Below are 22177 nucleotides of genomic sequence, written 5' to 3' on the forward strand. Positions count from 1 at the left end.
AACTACACCAAAATGTTTTGTCCCTATGTCAGCCTCACCTTACTGCTCCAGTACTTCTTGCCCATTCCTGATACTGACCTTTCTACCCGTTTACAGCAAACAACCCTACCTCAGTATCCAGGTTGCAATCCTAATTATGCCAAGCACCTACAATCCTCCTCTTTGCTCTCTTTCCTCTGCAACTCTTTTCTGAGCATGAGAAACTCACGTTGCATTGTTTTTTGCTTATCAATGCCCCTGAATCTTTCCTGCATTCTGCTTACAAATGAGTCTGCACGCTTATGTTAGAAATTCTGGTTATTAATTCCATAAGTGAACCTCTGGGTTCTGCTCTGCCCCCAGTTAAAAAAAAAAAAAAAAAATCAGTTATCTTTGGTTTACAGAACACAGCTGCAGCTCTGAGCAGCTTAAGGACAGTTAGGATAGACAGCTTCATGGTGCTCCAGCAGATAGTGAGCAGGTAGAGTATCAGGATAAGTTCAAGTACTTGGAGTTTGTCACTAACTTGCTGTCCAGTGATTTAAGAAAGGATATAAGCTGCTCTGCAAGGCAGGCAGGTATGGAAGGTAGAGCTTGCTTTGTTCTGTCATCCACGTGCAGTTTAACGCTGCATTATACAAAAAAAAAGATGGCTAAACACACATCTGTCTCAGCAGAAGACCCAATCTTTGCCTACACAAACTCTTCCAAGGTTGTACTGCAACATTCAGCTTAGATGCACTAATCCTCCAACCTGGCTTTCACCCACACGAGGGAAGCCCTCCCACGAAGATCCTTCTGGCTGAAGAAGGATCCCTGCGCCGTATCTGCGGCTCTTAGTCGAAATGGACACTACTCTGAGCTGTGTCACAGGCACTTCAGGAAAATGAAGCCTAGGTAACTGTGGCAGCTGTTTCCAACCTTTTCCCAGCCACCACCTCCCTTTCAGCTGCAATTTCCATTCCTTGGGAGCCTTGAGAGCTGCAGCCTGGGAACTGCTGAGCTACCCCTTGATTAGCATTAGTGAAGAGATACTTTCCTTCCACCAAAGATCCCTTCAGCTTGCTCTTCAATATGTTCAAAGTCTAGGGCTCCTGGGAAAATAAACAAGACAAATATGTTATGCCAGAGTTGCACCAGAGGTGTTTTTGCAGCCTAAAACCACTTTAAACTCCAAGCAGTGACGTAGGTGCAAGCAGGAGGGTCATGAGCTGAAAGGAACACAAAGATTTTTGAAGCAGCCTGCTAGGATAACACAAGACAATAAATTAACCTGTTCTCAGTACACAAATTTAACTGCACAAACAGTTCAGCAACATCCAGGCTTATTCATCTCTTGCCCATTTTTAGATTGCATCGTTCCAGGACACTGGCGGGACCTGGAGTCATAGAACCATGGAATGGTTTGGGTTGGAAGGGACCTCAAAGATCATCCAGTTCCAACCCCCCTGCCATGGGCAGGGACACCCTCCACTGCACCACGTTGCCCAAAGCCTCATCGAACCTGGCCAAGTCATTCAGAGGGACCAGCCACAAGAAACACCAAACTTCAGCCTGCAGAAGTTCTAAAGTGATAAATTCAGCAATGAGAGCAATGCTCCTGTGCTCAACAGACAAAAAGGTCTTTGCATTTTTCAGTATAAGGTGTATATTATCACATGGGCAAAGACCAATATTCTGAAATAAAAAACTAAAAATGGTAAAACAGTGCCAGAGCTCCAAATCTTTCACAAGCATTTGCAAAGGTGAACAGAAGGAGCATGGGGACTTTACATCTTTGCCAAAAAACATTTTCCCTTTTTCTTCCAAGCTTCAGCTCACAGAAGGAGCTCTCGGTCTCCCCGCCAGCCCAGTTTTGAAGGCCCTGGTACCCCAGGGGGCTGCCGGACAGGCAGCCCAAGAAAAAAGTAAACATGTCCCCTTTGAAGTAAGATCAAAAGAAACAGTCGCCTCCCTTTGAAGACTTCACATCTAAACCAGATTTTCCTTATCTTTCTCCTTTGCATCTAGAGATACAGTCCTGAAATTGAGGAAGAAAAACTGTTTGATGTGTATTAAGCTGCACTTTTCAAGCCCAGCTATTCCTACACAGTACAAGTTCTACCTACAGAACACTCTTTTCCCCTGGAAAGCGACACAGCAGTTGACAATGCCCCACCTATCCCATCCACTAACTATCCTGCTTTCAATTAAGAACAACACTGGACATGATCAACTCCTAAACCGCTCACTTTCATGCACTGGTCTAGCAGCACTGAGATACAGACACCTCGAGACATCTTGCCTTCCTGCGATACCTTTGGAAAGAGAAATTTGGGTGGGTAGAGGCATCGGGCCAAGGGAAAGGGATGAAGGAAATCAGATTACTTTGGGGACCTTTTTCCTTCACCCAGAAACATTAATACAAAAGATCTAATTGGAACTTGATGCAGATCACACATAATAGTGTTTATTTCAGGGTTTTTTTAGAGGATGCATCTCAGGCTTTTGGTCACATTTAAAACATGGAAACAAGTAGGAGAGAGTACAAATAAATTCTGGGTTTTGTCTGGGTATATGGAAAGGATCCCTACCATTATTCCTGCTACTAGCAGGTTACTCTGCTTTAAGGGGACTGTCCATGTGCCAAAGCAAGAACCTGAATCAATTACCCAATTAGCACCTCTAAGACCAGAGAGTCTTCCCTAACCCACTCGAATTCATTCTTAACAAAACAACTAACCTGGAACATTAGCTGGCATTTCTTGATTACTGCTTCCAGTGGGCGATTCAGACATCTGGGCATTGCTTTCATCAAATTCATGTTTAAATATACAAAGTAGGCAGGAGATTCTGTAGTCCAGTCTCACATTCAAAATAAACTGATGATACAGAAGTAGAAAAACGTTGAAATAACTTGCCTGTTCCCAGTATATGTACAATTTACACATAAGGCAGTGCTACCAACATGCAAGATCAACATAGTAAAGATGTGAATTTAAGTTGGAGAAGAGTATGTTTTTAAGAAACAAATGTTTTCTTAAAAATCCTCAGAATTCTATTTTTTTTTTCAGTGATTTCAATGAGTCTATGATATGCACACAGTAACAAATACTTATGAGCAGAAGATTCTGGCAGAGTTTTGATCCCTTGTTACTGCCCAACACAGCCATCCTCACCCTGCCCCCCAGGAAAGGAAAGCAGCATTTCCATCTCCGTGCTGAGACCAGCAGGAATCTAACAGAGAAGCGCGGCTGTCCTCCTGGCACAGGCTCCCCGGGTGCTGTGGCTGAGGATGCTGAACACGAGCTGCCAAGAGCTGCCATGCAACAGCTCCTGCCAGCCCAGGTGGGCTGTATCCACCAGTGCCAGTGAAACCTCCAGCCTGGCAGAGACCACCCTCCCGGTGGTATCATAACAACCCTCCTGAGAAGAGAAGTACAATGCAAAGAACACTTGCAGGTCTCTCAAGTTTAGGAGAAAAAGCTTAAAGCCAGTTTTAATAACCCATAAGAACAGGAGGAACACTGGCACACTGAAATATCCCATTACACATGTCAGGCTATAAGAGAAGTTCCAGTTTTAACTAAAGTTAGCCATGGTGAAAGGAAGGGAATCGAGTCTCCCCTTCGTGCTGCATCTGCTGCTGAGGGGAAGGGCACAACCCCAAAGCCAGCTCCATGCAAAGGCTCCCACGGGGAAGGCACACCATGGCTTTCCTGCTGTTTTGCATCCTTGTGCCCACAGGCTTGTGCAGCATTCCGGCCTCTGGGAGCTCAGCCGGGCAGTTACCGGACAGAAAAGGGGCTCCTACACTGAGGGAGGGAAGATGGATCTCAGTGCAGGAATTTTGCAGCAACATCTAGATGGAGGCAGCGCTGTGGAAAAGGCAAAACACTTTTCTTTGTGTCCCAAAGACTTAGGAGTGAACAAGTGAGAAAAGCCAGAGATGGACGAGACAGCGGGGCTGGCAAATGTCCGTGCTTAAAACACACTTCAGGCTGATGGCTGTATGAGGAGGAGTCTCAATTATCTCCCCCTTCCTTGGATCACTTAACAAGACACTCGTAGACTCAGAGAAGTTACTAAGACAGTAGGTGAAAAACGAGTGCTCTGCTTCAGCAAGCCAGATATTTACAAATCACTGTTAAATATGCAGATGTCTACTGCAAACTCGTTTCCACTAAATTGTTTCAGTAATGGCACAGTACTGCCACGTGCAAGCTGAGGGCTGCATGCCTGAAAACGTCACCCTTGTAATGCTGTACCAGCTGAAGAGGCCCATACAAAGCAGGAGTTACTCAAGAGGCAGCAAGGCTCCATGTTAATGCTTCAATTAAAAAAAGCACGAGATGCTACATCAATCTGCATTGCTAGTACCTGAAGTATTTCAATGATCTTCAGCTTTGTGTCCATTACCAGGATGTCCTCTTTCTCTGGTTCGCTCTGCTTGACGTTACCCTCGGGAGCAGCAGCGAGTGGAGTCATGGGCAAGAACCCACCACCTCTGAGCACCACCTGGGTCATCAGCTCACCGACTCCGTGGATTGATCTCATCACATTGCTTCCTTCAGAGAGGTAAACAGGTAAGGTTATGATGGTGTAATGGGACTGCATAAACAGGGCAAGGACCCTTCACATCCAACAGAGAGAAATTGTCTCAACATTAAACAAGGCCAGGTGGACACCTAAATCCCTGGAACGGATGGAAGTCAACAGGAGCACTGCAGTACTTTCAGAAACGCCCTGCCCTCTCCCTCTTTCATCACAGGCATTACCCATTTGTACAACCAAGTCATGGTCAGAAGGCAGTAGAGAATTGTGGACCCACATTGACATTTTGAGGTTAACTAGAAGCTACCAAAGAACCATCTGCTCTGCCGATCGCTTTTCAGCCTTACCTTTACTTTCCTCGCCTTTTGCCATCTTGGTAATAGGGAAGATGGTAGTGATGTGCACACAGTCTAATATAGCAAGGAGGATTTTGGTTAGTCTGAGGAGGTCACAGAAGTTGTAGAAACCAAAATATATCAGATTTCTGGCTAAGTTAACAACCTACCAAAATAATAATAAAAAGCCTGATTAATACTAAGCATTTTGCTATCACAAGTTGTCATAACACAGTGAAAAGATCAAGAACCTGGCTGTGAGTCTCATTCTTATCATAAAACCTTGTCATTCTGTAAGACTGTATGGCTCTGCATTTCATCAGAAAGTTTTCTACTTGCCTACAAACACTCCAGTGTCTGGAGTAACTGTCTGTATCTGCAACTGATATTCTATAGCTACAAAATGAGACCATATTTGTCTAATTATAGAAAAGATAAGACAGGTCAAGACCAGAGGGAATGGACAGATGCTTTTTACAGTTTTGTCTTACAAAAAAATGGAAAAAAAAATCTCATCTAAAGCTAAGTTATAGTTTCCCCCACAAGTCCTCCACATGCACTGCTTCAAGAGCCACACATAATAATTTCACATACAGTGCAAATATTTAACATAGCCCCATCATCTGAAGTACATTCCCTCAAATATATATTTTTTTTTTCAAGAAGTATCACATCTTTTCTTAAATTAATGGTTATTTACAGAATACTATCGCATGGATTTGCTACATTTTATTTGCACAGCCAGACTATTTTAATAGGTCAGTAAGTCACAGGACACTGTATTGTTCTCTTCGTGAGTACTACTGTAAGCTCTAGAGATGATCTGTGCATGCAGACACAGTGTTCAGTTTTCCAGACTATTTATTCCAGTAAAGCTTGACTTTGCAATAACACTGAGAGCACAAAAAGTAAACAAGGCTGCTGCAAATCTACGACATAAGCTCACATTCATTAATTGTATTTCAAGAACTATCATCACAAACTTCAGTGGGGTTACTTGCACGAGGAGAAAGGACTGCAGTGGAAAGGAGGAGCCTTTCCACTAAAACTCACTGATTACTTGCCCATCTACCTGGTGTTGAAAAAAGTACCAACATTCCACAAAAAAAAAAAAGGATAAAATCAGAACTGGATAACTACCTCAAAAGTGAGCTTATTTTTCTCTTTATCAGAAAAAGGGAACCTCTGACACACCACATCTCTTAAATATTCCTCTACAAATTCCATTGTTTGTGCAAATCTCTCCTTAATTTCATCTTTGGAAGTTCCACTGCTATCATAGCTGAAGAGGAAAAAACAAAACAAAACAAAAAACAAAACAAAACACAAAACTTAGCATGCAAATACACAGGGCTCTTTTCCCCGACATAATTTTTCATTGGTTTGTCAAAATCTAAGAAAAGTTACAGGCTGTTAAATAATTTATCCAAACGAGAAAGTCAGGAAGCTGACACCATAATTTCCTGGCTTTTGCTGTTTTATCCCATATGCTCATTTTGCACTATTTAAAAATGTCTGAGGAAAACAAAAAAAGAGAATTTTGTCCCAATAAATAAAAAAAGAAACCCTTATTATTTTAGTGGAAACAATGACAAGCTATGTACAGCATTAAGGAGAACGGATGCAGCCAAGAGATGCTGACTGTGGATGCTATTTTTTCTCCAAATAAAAACAATTCATTAATTTTTCTTAACACAAATTCTAGGTTTGTTTCTCAGTGTGTGCAGAGAGCGTTCGAAAAAAGACAATCCCCACCACCTTCCACTAACTACTTTTGTTTTCCTGTTTGATCATGGATCACTGTTTAGCCTCTGCCAGAGCTGAAACCAGTTGTTTTCCTATTTTGGCATTTGAAGTTGAATATGGTCTACTGCATCTCTCAGCAAAGAAAACCAGACTAGCAAAGAGGGAAGGGAGAGGAAACCAAGAAACCTCTAAACACCAACACTAATACAGACAAGACTCAAATTCCTGATGTTTAACACGAATTCTAAATGTTCATTTTCTCCAACTGAAAAAATGGAGTTCTGAACAGTTGAAGTACAATAAATTTTAAATTATTTGCACTATAAAGAGTCAATACAAGTCTATGGTCAAGAAATAATGCCTCCAGTCTAGCTGTGGTTTTGGATAGGTTTTTCACCAGAGTATTTTCCATTGGAGGAGAAGGAACGTGACTTACTCATCAATGGCAATTTCAGAGGGTATCTCAGACCACAGACGAGCATATTTCACTGGTGTTACTTGTTCTTGGGGGTCACGATCGACGTGCATATGAAGCATTAGCCGGCAGAAAGACGCTCTCAGATCATACGGCAAGTTTTCATCAGACATGCAACGGAGAATGAGGTCCACATCCAGCTGGCCAGATATTTCATTTATGGCTAAATACTGTCGATCAAGGCACATTCTAGCAAAGAGGTTCAGCTGGTATCTTCAAGGGGAAAAAAAAATAACAATAAAATATCCATAAACAACCAGCTTACACTTTCCTTTCCAGAAGTGTCCACTACATAGTGCTGATGTGCTCTTACGTATTATCAGAATGAATCTTATATTAACCAGTAATACAGCTATACTTATTATGGAAAGAATTAAGTACTTACAAACACTAGTAAAATGTAAAATAGTGAAAAATAGGGTAAAAGGAGCTGTCATATTTTCTGAAGAGTTACATAGAATTAAGCAATGCTGTTTATGAAAGCTACAGACGAATCCAAAGACCACTTAAGGCAACTCAGCCTAAATACTGTAGAAGACCAAAGACCTCCTACTGATGCTGAAAAGCCACAGTTGTTCACCAAGGCAACAATGTAGATGGACCACAGAACCATTAAAAGTTTGGTACCTGATTAAACAGCTACTGACCTCTGTGCTCCCTTCGGGCAAAGAATTGGTAGAGAAAAACTAAACTTAATTCCTCAGCTTTTTGGTCCATAAACTAAAAGCAAACAACTAGCATTTAAGGCATGCACATTCGATGGGCTGGTAATTAAAATGCCTGTAGTCGTAAAGCACATGTCCAACATCCACGAGTATTCATACAGGTTTGTGTTGAACAGTGTCAACTGTGAGGTTTCCTAAAAACAGAACATTTAATTGAAAGCAGCCTCCTTTTCACTCTCAGCACTCCTCATGGGGATTTGACCAAACCATATCCTAAGCTCTTGTTTTAAGCACATTCACAAATCTGTAACATAGACTAAAAATAATTAACACCATCAATTCTATTTAAAAACAAGTGCAAGAGAATCTATTTCGAAAGCAGACATGATTTTTTAAAATATATACAAGAGGTATCCTTTTGAGCTCAGCCTCTCAGTAGACTCAAATAAAAACATGTTTTAGGAAGTCTACTGCAAGAATCATTGCAATGGAAGAGATAATGCAAAAATAAGATAGCTATTAAAATAAATAAAAAATAAATCTAGCTGTACTTTCTGCATCACCACAATCAAGTCCGTCAAACTACTCTCAGAAATTTATAACCCAGACGCAGGAATTTGGTCTGGGCTGAAACCTGATCTTCCACTATGCCAAGAACTTGGTGTCTTGTCAAGTCATCTGGAAACATCGCTTCATGTCAGAAGCTGCTAAAAGCACAGCTCACGCCGTACGAAAGAGCACTGCACACCCACCAAACCAAGCCTGCGACATGGTCCTAACATGAGGTCCAACTCCTGAGGGAGTTGGGGCTGTTTAGCCTGGAGAAGAGGAGGCTGAGGGGAGACCTGATTACGGCCTATAAATACTTGAGAAAAGATGGTGGGGAGGTAGGGGAAGGGCTCTTTACATTAGTGATGGGTGATAGAACAAGAGGAAATGGGCATAAGCTTAGTCAGGGGAGATTCAGGTTGGATGTTAAGAAGTATTTCTTCTCTGAAAGGGTTGTCAGCCACTGGAATAGGCTGCCCAGGGAGGTGGTTGAGTCCCCATCCCTGGATGTGTTTAAGAATAGGGTGGATGAGCTACTTGAGGATATGGTTTAATGGGGATTAGGGATGGTTGGACTCGATGATCTCTAAGGTCTTTTCCAACCTAGAAATCTATGAATCTATGAATCTAACTTCACGGGTTGTCCTACGGGACGACTAAAGGCTCTGAGAGTAGAGAGATGTTTAGGAGGCAGGGAGAACAGCAGTGACTTCTGTAAAACCAAAAGCAAAGCTCTCCGCACGCTGAAAGCCTGTTCTTCCCACAGCTCCCATCCGAACACAGGTAACCTCAACAGTTCACATACCAGCTCTCGTAACACCCACTTACCAGGAAACCAAGCAGAAATACAGGCATTAAGTGCTGCACAAACTCGATGCACTCTGAGCCTCAACTATGGTTTTGTGGCTTTTTTTCTTAACTAAAAAATCAGTTTAAACTTGCTTATGCTAATAACTGGACTCCTCACCACAAATAGACTTTGTACTTTCAACTCTCACTTCAAAGAGACTTCATCCTCACTCACTAAATGCTATTTTGTCCGTGAAACCAGTACCCTTTCTTCCAAACCAACTGCAGCCCATATAGCAAAGGCTTCCACACACAGCCTAGATGAACTTTGGTGGCCAACTACTGCACGTGTGTTAACCTGTAGTAGCTGAGTACGTCCCGATCTTCCTTCTGCCCTTCCTTAGCATCCTGAGCCAACTCTCTGATACTCTTACTGCGGATTTCCTTGTTACTGTCTCTCCAGAACAACCACACTTCTTCCTCATCTTCTCCAACTTCCAAGGCATTTTCTCCACTTGCCACTTCTTCAAACTCAAATCGAGAGAGGACCAGCCTGCCAGAAGGAAGGTAGGTTAGATCACAAACTGCCAAGACTCATGCAGATCTTTTTGAACATTGAAGACACTCGCTAAAAAAGACACTTGCTAAAATGTACTGGTGATGTAGAAGTAACTAATTCTATCATCTCACCTGCATTCAGAAAGCAAATTTTATTCCTCAACTCTGCAAAGAAGCAGCAGAGTATGTTACTCTTTCAGCAGTAGCAGCTTACTAAATAAAATCTGTGTTTTATTATTAAAAGCATGAGTTCAGAATTAATTTAGATTGTAAGATTTCCACTCAGCATTAAGACCAGTGTTTCAGCTCCATTCAATTGAGGAAGATAAAGAAACAAGTAGTCAAAGACACATCTAACTGACTTTCAAAAACATCTTTATAGGACAATTGGTTCAAAGATCATTCAGATTAGGAAAGGACTTGGTAAACAAAAATATCTAAAAATCAATTAGGTCTGTATCCCATAAATGCTTATTGGACCAGAATTTCTTTCTGCTTATGTGGTAACTATATATAAACATATATATAACTAGGAACAAATCAGTTACTTGGGGGCTTTTAGCTCTACAGAAAAAAAAAAAAGATCATGTATCTGAAAAAAAAAATTAAATACACAAGGGCAAGAACAAAAAAATGCTGTAGCAACTATAAGTGCTGGTGGAAATAAATACAGTCTTTATGACTTCATGAAGAGAATTAAACGTGCAAGAATACTCTCATCCATTCATGTTTTAAATACTACCTGACAAAGACCTGCTTCCCTTCTACGGTATTTTGACAACAACTATCTGTGCCTTAATTCCACATATTGAATAAACCCATCTTTATGAAAGATGATTGGGAACTGGTGCCTCCTAGGATGCTTCAGGGCAACGCTGAGAGCTGGAGACCAAACTCCCAACTGCAGAAGAAAGGGCTGAGCAGAGATGCATCAGCTTCTGCCTTTGTTTGCGGGGCACGCACCCAAGGTACTCGTGGAGAAAAGCTCATGGAGAAAAGCCTGAGGCACAGAGGAGCACCAGGTCCACAGGACCCTGCACACCTTCCTGCAAAGTCTGGCTGCTTTGATCAAACATGAATGATGCCTCTGACTGTTGTCATCGATACCGGTTTACTGGGTATTTGAAGAGGACCCCACACACACTTAACTGCCTCCTCTAGATGTGCCAGCAGCACGCTCAGCTTTGAACCACCTTCCTTCTGTTTCACACTAGGAAAAGCATCCTTAAAGGCATCAACTTACTTAGTTTCAATGAGAATGTCTGCATTTGCTGGATTCAGCACGGCTTTACAAATCAGCTCCTGTGTCACTGGAATAGACTTGTTCATGGAAACGCACAGATCTGAGAGGTAATCCAAAAACCTGTTGGAAAATGCGAGCCAAAAGGGTATCAATCCTTGTTGAGATCTAGACTGAAACAATCTACATTTCAAAAGGAAAACATTCGGATCTCCATTTTAACATTGCAGAGTGCGACTGTTGCCTGAGGGGGATGTTATGGCGAGTGCCAAAAGAAAGAAGTGAACTATCTGTGCTTCCTTACTGGCACATTGGTAGGTACAGATTTTTCTCAGAAGGTGAAGAGGAAAAGGGTAACCATATCCTCAGAAACTCAGACCTCACCTGGGCTCCCTGTTTTTCCTCACAAGACTAACAAAAGTGTCAATCTCTGCGGCCGTGATGTGCTTCTCCAGGAGCTTGCGATTGTTGTGAAGCAGAGCTGTAATGGTGTCCTCGGCCAGGACATCGTAGCCAATTTGCTTCTGCATGAAGCCAAACTGCTTCGCAATGTATTCCTTCAAAACATAGAGGGGGGGAAAAGGGAGGTGGTGTAATAAATTCTCAGCCTTTAATAAAATAAAAACAGAAACCAGCAAGATGTTTGTCAATATTGACATCCCAAGAAGCAAACTGGATTAGATTCAAACTGTTGTTCTTTTGAGAGAAAACAAGTGATGACAGAAAACCTGAACGCCTCCCTCCTTCCTGGGCTAGACACCACCAAGGCGTTTATCCTTATCTGACACAAGCTTGTTTTTAATAAATGGCAACAAAAAATGAACAGCCTTAATTCACAGGTCAACTTTTGACAGAGCTCATAGAATATGCCAGAGTGAAGAAAGTCTTATAGTTCTCCTAGATTTGACAGCAATTCCTTTGCCTTCTTAAATTCCCCTTAGAACTGGTACTAATTACACTGCATACAGTCTCTGATCAAGATGAACAATGCCAGATAGAGTAAAACCCAGCAACCCAAAAACCTCTTGCTGACCGTACAATCACAGCATAGCAGGGTTTTAACGGGATGCACGTTTTATTTCTTTGGAGCACTGGAACCACGTTAGTGGCACTGAAAGCTACAGACATATTTCAAACCTGATTCTTTCTGTAATCCTGCTGAGAGTGCCTCAGCACTCTGTAGCAAAGCCGACAGATGTGCCTGAAGGGAGCGTGACGCTGGTCTCCGAGCTCCTCCAACCGCAGCATCGGGCCATCGCCACTGTCCGTAAACGGTGCTTGCAACAGCTTGAAAATCTATAGATACATTAAAAAACAATGATAAAATCCCTCAAGACGCTGTTTTCATCTGATTAAAATTGATGTAAAAACACTGGGTCAGTGTCTTTACATTTCTAAAAGGTACATCAGAAATACACTGTAGTTACCAAGTTTGTTTCTTGGCCATAAAGTAGCCTGGACAGAAAACATTGTTGATCACCTTTATACAACACTAATCTGTGATTTTTTTCTTTTTCCTTCTAGCAATGGTATGCCTACAGCCCACTGCAAGCTAGAAAAATCAAAGGATCTTTAGGTCCCAATAGTTGGGCCAGGTTCTCTACTATTAGGTTCTCTTTTCTGACAACCCTTCTTGCAGGCAGAGTTTAGAGAAAAATGCAGCCTACCTGCTTTAGAATATTTTGTTCTCTCATCAGTTTTTGCCGTTCTCTGTTAGGTTTAGAAAACACAACTTCAAGAACATCTTGTCCAGAATTAGTTCCACCGGTAACAAAGTAGACCAAATCCTCCAACAATTTGGTAACAGATCTACAGAAGAGCCAGAAGTTGTTAATACAGGACTACAAATTTTATCTGCTAAAAGAACAAACGTCAGTGTAAGCTTACATAGATTTCAAAATGCTAAGTGAAAAAAGAAAATCAATTAGAGATGGACTCAGATGCTGGATAAAGCACACAGGTTTGTACAGAACTTAAAATTAGCAATTAACACTCCCTATTGCTGCAGCCTTACTGTCTAATAGCTAAAACACAGCAGCAGTAAGACAACAATATCACTTTAGGGCAACTATACGCTTGCCAAGTTCTATTTAGCAGTTCTTCAAATTGCCAGAAAAAAAAATTAATTGGGTGATAATCTCTCCAAAGGCCAAATAAAAGATATTGGCTATAGAGGCACACTGGCCCTGGTTTTACACAGCCCACTCCGCGCTCTTTTTGTGCGGTCACGTACTTTTCACGGATATTGTCAGAGGATTTGCAAGAAGTCATGTGTTCGGTCTTCACAAGATGGATTATAAATTCCCACACTCAATTTGCAAAGCCCATCAAGAAAGGTATGCTGTGGATTATTCCCAGTTCACACCAACAGTTCTCATGCTCTCATTTCACAAAGCAGCAGGGAGAGCTGACAGAACAGGCTCGAGAGCCTCCACTACGGACACATCAACAGTGAAAGCATCCACTTTTTTTTAAATCTAATCAAGTAGGAAACAAAATCCCTCTCCTGAAGATGGCGTACGTAGATAAAATTTTCAAAGAAATAGCTACTGAGTAAAGGAAACAGCATTATCAGAACAAAATTCTTGCTTCCTTACCGTCTTTCATTCTGGGTTATTGTCCCCTTTTCCAACTTGCCAGCAATGGAACCTAAAACCTTACTTGCATCATTTGCAAAATCCAAGTCCCGAACCTCTGCAGGGGAAACTGGTACTATAGCAAAAGCTTCTTTGTCCTCTTTCACTGGAGAAGTACCAATCTGAAACCCAGAGAAGTTTTATCATCACACCAAAAGGCAGAAAACAGAGTAGTGATTCACACACTCCGTGATAATAAAACAGAAAAGCCATGCTCCACTTAGTAGGAGGCTACTGGTGAAGCCAAACTTTGAGAATAGTACCACTCTGTGCAAGCTCAAAGGTGTTCCTAAACCCGGGAAAACATCAGGAGATGTTTCTGCTGTAAACAGCAGAAAAAGTTATCCTTGTGATGACTGTTGTACAGTAGAAATTGAACAGCATAACTAGTAAACTGCTAGGAAAACCTAATGTTTTAGATCAAACACTTTGCGTAGGCACTATGGATCGCTGCTGAGCTGCCTGCTGTTTGACAAACCCAGCGGTCTCAAGGGACTGGAACTTCTCCTTCCAACACCACTTTCCTGAAAAGTACAGGAATCAAAGGACGTGCTTATATAGAATCATAGAATGGTTTGAGTTGGAAGGGACCTCAAAGATCATCCAGTTCCAACCCCCCTGCCATGGGCAGGGACACCCTCCACTACACCAGGTTGCCCAAAGCCTCATCCAATCTGGCCTTGAACACTGCCAGGGATGGGGCAGCCACAGCTTCTCTGGGCAACCTTGTCCAGTGCCTCACCACCCTCAGAGTGAAAAATTTCTTCCTTATACCCAATCTAAATCTCCCCTCTTTCAATTTAAAGCCATTGCCCCGTGTCCTGTCACTACATGCCTTTTTACAAAGTCCCTCTCCAGCTTTCCTGTAGCCCCTTTAGGTACTGGCAGGCTGCAATAAGATCACCCTGGAGCCTTCTCTTCTCCAGGCTGAACAGCCCCAACTCTCCCAGCCTGTCAACGGACTTACTTTAAGCATCACAGGTTTCTCCTCTTCTTTATCAATAGGGATGTTGGTACTGTGAACCCAGGTGTTAGTGCAAAGGTGTCTAAGTCTGACATAAGAGTTCCTGAAAGAAAGTCAGAAGTTTCAAAGCATGAGTCAGTTTCCCAGACGGGAAACCTTCGCATTGTTCAAATTGCAAGATGTTGGCAGCAACAAGCAGGAAAAAAGGTGTCATCTTTATCTGTGCTGCATGCCATAACAGGAATTAGGCTCTTTATTTCATTCTATAAATTCACCTTAAGAAGTTGTCTTGTGTAATGAAATAGATTCTGCTGTAAAACAGAACTACATCTATACTCTGTTGCTGTAACTCAGCTGCCACACAGTTACAAATTAAGCCTCTTCGAGTCCTCACATGTCCACCTGCTATAGTGTACCTGAGCTACTGGCTTCCTCCCTTACCTTTTTATTTTTCAACCCATAACTGCCTGATACAGATCTTACATTTCCTAAACTGAGAATTTTTTGACTCTCTGTGTAGCTCGTCCATGTTGAACAAGCATCAAAGGTCCATTAAGATATGAGAACACGAGACCAGCACACAACAATTTTCTCCAGCAGAAATCCTATGAGGACAGCAGCTCCCAGACTTGGTTCTCCCAGGTATTTCTGGCAATGGCACTATTTTGCATGTACCAGCTCTTTGATAAAAGATGCCATGCCGCAGTCAGACGAGCATCTTAGGCCAGGATAAGAAACAGTCTCTCTGGTGCAGTACAGGCTCCTCTCTCCACACAACCATGGCAGCCCAAAGTACAGAAAAGGCAGCCAGGACAGTTCCTTTTGGTGGCTACAATAGCTTCTGCTAACTTACAGTATCTGATGATTTAGAGAGTTGCTCAGACAAAGTAGATGGAACAAACATGCCATGCTTTCTCAGTGGGAATGGACAGCAAAGAGCCTGCATGCAGACTCTCTTTGAGGGGTACAGCACCTTTTTAGTAGCAAGAGGTACCATATGAACAGTGAAGGACATGTAAACAAGAGAAAAAGAAGTGCTAAATACTTGATGTTACATCCTAGCTAACATACTACAGACAGGTCATGGGAGTGGCTTGATAAGACAGCCAAGGCTTTTAGTCCCAGTTTGTCCACTGGCAAATAAACCTCTTAATCTCAATTTTCCCATCTGTAAAATCAGTTTCTACTACTTATAACTCAATTGTAAAGTACTAAAGTGAAGCTTCAGGTACTTGCTAAGTATTTCTATACTAATTTGAGGAAGAATCTTAAATCCAAAGGATAACAAAAGAGTGAGAGACAGCTTCACCTTTAATTTTTTTTTTTTAAATTATCAATCAAACTCCAAAGCAGATACTCAGTGCTAACGCTATGCTTAGCTGTACCTGGGGACAAGGCTGTCTCCTCCTCGCAAGGTGGTAGGGTCCAACTCAAATATGGAGGAGATATCGTTTCCTTCAGGCACGGACACCAGCGAGTATGCCATCTTCTCCTGAGCACTGCGCAAGCCTCTCCTGGAGGCATCCTGCTCAGGGTCCAGCTGTGGAAGAAGTCCCATCACACACAGTCAGAGGAACCCCTCCAGACCCACCTGCCCAGTGTTAAACACATGTGTCCTGTAATTTGCAGACACAACTGTGAACTACTCCAAGTACCAGTTAAGACAGCTGGGCTTTAGGACACCAGTAGAACTGACCAGTAGCTGATTTTGCCAACCATTTCTTCACGTTCCCTGGTGTTAATAACTTCTGAGTATTTCTGGATCACAAACACAATAAATCCCAAACCACAGAGGTTATGTCTTGCAGACAGTGCCAGAAGAGACTCAAAATTCCCTGGCCACTCATCCCACTGGGAACTCTGACCAGTTTCAGATGACCCACATCTGCTAAGAACCCCACCCCTGACACTACTGGCTTTTGCAATATATTCAATGTACTGCAGTTACCATTCTAACAAAGTAATTACGCGAGCTGCAAAGATGAAAATCAGCAACACTGTGTACCAACAATTTTGCTGGGAAATCATTGACTTCAGCAGCAAAACCAGGACTCACATGGACAAATGAAACAAAAGCTAACCAAGAAGTTGGCTGCCTTGCTGGTCACACTTCACCTGATGATGCCCTCCAACACAATGATACGTCATGAAGGACATAGCATCAGAAGTATCTTTATTTCCAAGGTGCTAGCAAATTACCAGCCTCCTTTAACAAAGTAAAGGTACTAACATCAATTGAGTAAAACCCTGGATTTTTAGATGAAAGGACAAAAAAGTAGGAAAAAATAAACTAGGAAAAAGGAATGACAACTTTTTCTAAAACCTTTCCTAGGGAACTACCAGTTATCACTGGTCAATAAAAAAGTTGCTGACTGCCTGACAACGCAGGAGCCAGCTGTTCACGTATAAGCATCTAAATCCTAGATGGAATTCTCCAAATGATCAAGTAGCCAATATATCAGGGTCTCTGTGATCTTGGCACCAGCAGAAGGCAGGCACCCAAAGCAGTCAGCACTTGGGTATCTGTCTTTCAAAGTCCTGGTGTAAGGCATTGCCATCCTTAAACACACAGGCAAAGCATCTAACATTGCTTGTGCCTCGGGATACTCTGCAGTTAGCACATTTCTAGCCAATGAACTTGGCTGCAAAGTGGTGACATTTAAAGTCTGATTCTGCACACGGGAACAGACAGTTAGCCGTATGGAACAGAAATTCACATTGGGAATGTGCCTTCAAGAGAAGGAGCAGCTATACACTGAACAGAGTCCATCTGGAGGCTTTGCACCAGGAGAAATTCGCTCACTTGGAATGAATTCTCTGAGTTTCAGCTGTCTCCTTCATCCTCACAGTAAGGCAGCTGCTCTGTACTCACGACTCGTACTTACAACAGGTCAGTTACAGACACTGTGGCAAAGCTGAAAGTGAGCAGTAAATCACAAAGTGGGAAATAAGGCAATTTAGGGAGAACTAAAACTTCGGCCCCAGAGTTGACAAAAGCAGTCCTTTTTAAGGTTGCAAGGGTACCAGCTGGCATCTCACCCATGCCCATTCAAACCCCGTTCTTGTGCAGCTCCCTGAGGTGCAAGGAGAGAACAACGAAAAACCACAGAGCTGTGCAAAGAAACCTGCTGTCTTGCAGACGGCTCACATTTGGATAAAGCTGGAGTTTAGATGAAGGTGGACAGAGCAGCCTACACCATCCTGTCACTAGTGAATGTTAAACGATGCAGGAACTTTGTGTCGGAAGTGAATTATGTGCTCCTGATCCCATTCTTTATGGTCTATTTTTGCCACCTAGTGGTAAAGAGACAGCAGGGAAAAAATCCACAACTCTGAAGCCAGGGCGTTACCATGATTACTGCACTTCAGGAGGAGGCATTAACAGAACACCAGTAGGGCAGATGTCTACATAAAAGACCTTGCCACTGATTAACTTCCAAAAGTTAAGCCAACAAAATAGTTCCATGTTGATGCCCCCTTCTCCTGATAGCTTTGTGAGGTTTTTTGTTCATTTCTCCATTTTTCCAGTATGTTTACTGAAATCAAGCTGTCAGAAGATCAGTGTTTGCTGCCAAATACCACTGAGAACTAATCAGGATAATAGCTCAGTATCGGGGGGCAAGGGTTAGCCTTTTAATGGCCAGGCTATAATGACAAATCCTTTTAGCAGGAAAACTCTGCCTTGCAGGATTTCAAAGCATCGCAGTGCATTCATCTCCTTTTGAAAATTGGAGTAGCTCTTTTCCACATCCAAACAGAGCAGATCTTCCATAATACAGGATAAATGAACAAGAAAACTCCATAAGCCTACAATCAAACCCAAAAGAAAAAAAAAATATAATCCACAATGGAAAGTGCTGTTCCAGTTTCGTCTGGTTGCAACTACTGAAGCAATACTGCTTCCCTCTGACACCAAAGAGAAGCTTCCATTAATACAAAGCATCAGCACACTCAATCTTTGACACCACAACGTTCACCGAAAACAACACAGACTTGCTTTCACAGGAAAATCAGAAGAATGGCACCGAAATTATTCTCACCCTGCCATTCTTGCTCTCTAGACTCTTTATCCTGGTTTTCCTGTGACAAGCTAAAACAAGAGAGGGAATTTGTTTCTTAAACAAGGAGGTCAGGCGACTGACTGGCACAGCACTACGCGAACATCCCGGTAGGGACACTTGCCATCCGATGTCACCTTGAGCAACGTGCTTTTCAGACCTATTCAAGAGAGTGCTTCAAGGAGGCAAAGGTTTAAAGAAATAGGAAGACAGAAGGAGATGCTACAAAGGGGGGAGGCAAGGGGGTCCAGGTAACATACAAATTCAGTTCCAAGTGCATTGCTCTTCACTAAAGCCTAATGCAGTTTTCGGTATCCACTCCTCTGGACAGGCCTTAAAAGCCTTCAGATCATTCTGTTCTTTAGTTTCTTCACTAGCAACAAAGCCTGGACCACCTATGCACTGGCCAGGTAAGCACCTGGGCCTGTGTCAAGCCGTCCTCAATGAGGGGCAAGATCATACTCTTGCCTATACTTACTGAGGATTGACACTCCAGGTCATCTTCCTCATAGTCAGGGTTTACCTGATGAAACAGAATCACAGGCACGTCAAAACTCTAACAGAGCTGGAAGGGGGAAACAACCTCAGCGCGGTCTAAACTTATTCTGTGAAAGAGGCGCTTTACTGGGACAGCTCTACCACGCATGCAGGAAAAATACACTGTGCAACAGGATGCATTTCTCATCGGGCATCTGTCTGTCCATGAATCAAGCAGTTAAGTCATCTGCAAACATGCAGAGAGATTTATCTTGTTCTGGATAATCACTGAAGGAGCAAGGAGGGTAGGGAGTTACCAAGTTTCAGGGTGTTGGGTTTTTTTTTTTAAATCCCAAGTGGAATTTCCAACCAGAAATTACTGGCTTGGCAGCAATCTTTTAGAACAAACACTATTCTAACCATGGATCAGGTGAGCAATCTCCTCTAGTATATTTTTGCAAAATGCAAGACCATGTTTTTGTTTTGGCTGATTAACAAACCCAAGATTTACTGGAAAAGCTCTATACTGCATCACTGCTGAAAAGGATTTGCAAGCGTGCATGTGACAAAGAGCTACTGCTTACTAGAAAAATATAAAAGGGGATATTTGATCTGGACTTTTCCCACTGAAGCTGTCAGGTTAACAGCGTGGGCTGAGACAGCCCTTCTGCCCTGCTACGCACTCTTACATCCAGGACAGCTTTTACTTAGAGGTTTGTGTATTGGCATGTTGATATATCCATGCTTTAAAGTAAACAGAAGTAGTTTTAATAAACTTTTACAAGTGTTAAGCAGCAAAACTCACAAAATTATAACCCTTAAACTTAATTTTTTTCCTTAATAAAATGTCTCGGAATCTTACTTCAACAGGGGAAAGCTGTCCACTATGGAGAGAGATAAATTCTTATTTATGATGTGCTTGGACAGCTAAGCGTTATCTGCAGTTCTTACAAGACTGGTCTGAAGCCCAACTGCATTTTCATTTTACACTCAGTTCTGCAATTCCGCTCGGAAATCAGTGATTCAAGAGAAACCAACAATAGTTGAATTCATTTCCCCCCCAAAAGGCTCTCAGCCATTTACAATTTATTCATCTATTAATAAATTCATTTTGATTCTACTGCCCACATGACAGGATACTACTTAGTGCCTATTCTTTGCAGGCGAAGAGTTACTGCCTCTAGAATTCACACAAAAAGTGAAATAAGCTCAAGACTACCCCTGTGCTGTGGTATTCTTTCAAGTCTCTCATCTTGTTTTCTACCTTCAGCCATCTACTTTTGTCTTAATACTAAGGACCCAAAAAGCACTCTCCTCTCCTCTGTCTATTTTTAGGGCAGGAAATGAGAGATTTTTCAGAAGGGGTAAAAGGAAGAGAATACTCTGGAAGGAAAGGCGTTGCTCCTAGGCAAGCCCCAGCACCTACCTCTGCTGCTAGGTAGTGTCCAGTAGCGAGGTGTTTGAACCTGAACAGGCTATTCCAGTACCCCGCACCACCACGACAAGGATCATGCTGCACCACCTACAAAGAAAGCACATTCACACCATGTCAGTGAGCCCCCTCTCAAACACAGCATTTGCTGTATTCCATATACAAGTAAGAGGAAACAGAACGAGGAGCTCCACAACAGACGAAATAACCTTTCATGTGTGACAACACACAGCACAGTAAATACTTCAAGCAGATTACAATTCGTTCACCTTGACAATCTATTAATATTGATTTTCTGCTTATTGTCAAGTGACAATATCTGTTTGCAAAGTCACTGACCATGGCTGGTACTCCATCAGAGTCTGCTGAGTGATGGCAGGAAGATTATGGTGCAAGTTAGTAGAGAAGTAATTAAAGACGGTGCTCTAGATGGGCATGTGTTGCCATGTCTTAAAAATAAACTTCCTGAAGTAATGTAAAAAGTCCTTTACTTTTTTGGTGTAACTACTTCTTGACCTTCTGAAAGTGGGTGAGAAAAAACACTTGGAAATGTCTCAAACACAATGGCTTAGTACAGAGGAATGTGAAGACTTGTATTTACTCTCTAACTCTCCTGTGGCAAGCAGAGCCTCCAACATCAGATGATCTGTTGCTCCATATCAGCTTCTCTGTGTGTTCACCCACTGCCTTAGGGAAATCTCAGGGCAGCTGAGCTGTGCCTTTTGGGGAAGGACTGTCTTACCTCCGCCTTGCATCTACCAACGGTAACTGCATGCACATGGACAGTTACCACAGAAGCTACTGATGTGTTGTAACATGTCAAAGTAATCATAGAATCATAGAATGGTTAGAGTTGGAAAGGACCTCAAAGATCATCTAGTTCCAACCCAATGTTAGTTCTAGGTGGGCCTTCAATGTATATCAAAGCAGACGCCTCTAGAAGGAGAATATGAAAAACACCTATCCACCATTGCAATTAATTTTATGATTTTCACAGGCAGCTCACGTGGCAAACATTTAAAATCATAAAACAACTCTAATAACTACAACAGAGTGAAGATATTTTAAGCAGACAGTGATGGCCAAGGTGTCAGTCACACTATTTAAAAGCCAAGCAAAGAAAAAAGCGATCCAGACAAATAATGCACGGATACTAGCAAAGGGTTGCAGTCTCCTATCAAATGAGAATGTGCATAATCACATTATTCCACACCAAAAATAGAATGTTCGGTACACTCAGCAGGACAGCTGAAATTATTAGCTGGCGTTAAACTTGAGGGACTGGTAAGAAAATGACTTTGTAGATGCTTCTCTGTCCCCTTTTTCTGAATTGTCAAGAACCAGAATTTGCATTAGAGATCAGGACCCCTCTTGGGTTTTGCATAGAAAGCACAGCAAGTAAAAGAATTTTAAGATTGAACTTCTAACACCAGGAAGACTTTTACCTAAAAAAAGAAATCCAGGCACACTGTTTTTCAACATAAACAGTAATTGTTCCTACAAAGCCACCCCCAGCCTGGGTTACAGTTCTTACCTCTACTTCCCACAGGGCTTTCGAACTGGTTGCAGACGTGGCTGACTGCCTCCCTGTCGTTCTCAGGAAGACGTGCTGCTTCTTCCTGTGCTCGTCACAAGTCAGGAACTTCTCCTGTTCCGCATGAAACAGTCTCACCACATCCCCCTGCCAAAGCCCAGAGAGCACGGTCAATACTGGCATTACCCATCAGCGAACCAGTTAGAA

The 22177-nt window shown here is 42.3% G+C and overlaps 1 protein-coding gene across 8 annotated transcripts in view; it reads right to left on the bottom strand.

Moving 5' to 3' along the window:
- Nucleotides 1–22177, bottom strand: part of ITPR1 (inositol 1,4,5-trisphosphate receptor type 1) — a 169729-nt gene that overhangs the window by 96750 nt on the left and 50802 nt on the right. For 5 of the 8 annotated variants that reach the window (XM_086618909.1, XM_009984138.2, XM_009984137.2 and 2 more), the window contains 17 exons: nucleotides 21971–22117; nucleotides 20431–20526; nucleotides 19006–19050; nucleotides 15855–16009; nucleotides 14473–14572; nucleotides 13467–13627; nucleotides 12537–12678; nucleotides 12007–12165; nucleotides 11254–11426; nucleotides 10873–10992; nucleotides 9430–9624; nucleotides 7030–7281; nucleotides 5988–6129; nucleotides 4860–5013; nucleotides 4339–4526; nucleotides 2702–2840; nucleotides 1015–1073 (listed from right to left, as the gene is read on the bottom strand). In XM_086618909.1, coding sequence (XP_086475035.1) covers nucleotides 1015–1073; nucleotides 2702–2840; nucleotides 4339–4526; nucleotides 4860–5013; nucleotides 5988–6129; nucleotides 7030–7281; nucleotides 9430–9624; nucleotides 10873–10992; nucleotides 11254–11426; nucleotides 12007–12165; nucleotides 12537–12678; nucleotides 13467–13627; nucleotides 14473–14572; nucleotides 15855–16009; nucleotides 19006–19050; nucleotides 20431–20526; nucleotides 21971–22117 — 2427 coding nt within the window. Of the gene's footprint in view, nucleotides 1–1014; nucleotides 1074–2701; nucleotides 2841–4338; nucleotides 4527–4834; nucleotides 5014–5987; nucleotides 6130–7029; nucleotides 7282–9429; nucleotides 9625–10872; nucleotides 10993–11253; nucleotides 11427–12006; nucleotides 12166–12536; nucleotides 12679–13466; nucleotides 13628–14472; nucleotides 14573–15854; nucleotides 16010–19005; nucleotides 19051–20430; nucleotides 20527–21970; nucleotides 22118–22177 lie in introns of all 8 variants that reach the window. The other 3 variants (XM_086618913.1, XM_009984139.2, XM_086618914.1) reach the window with 3 other exon arrangements.

The sequence above is a fragment of the Tauraco erythrolophus genome, chromosome 12 (genome assembly GCF_009769465.1).
Source record: "Tauraco erythrolophus isolate bTauEry1 chromosome 12, bTauEry1.pri, whole genome shotgun sequence".
Classification (NCBI taxonomy): Eukaryota; Metazoa; Chordata; class Aves; order Musophagiformes; family Musophagidae; genus Tauraco; species Tauraco erythrolophus.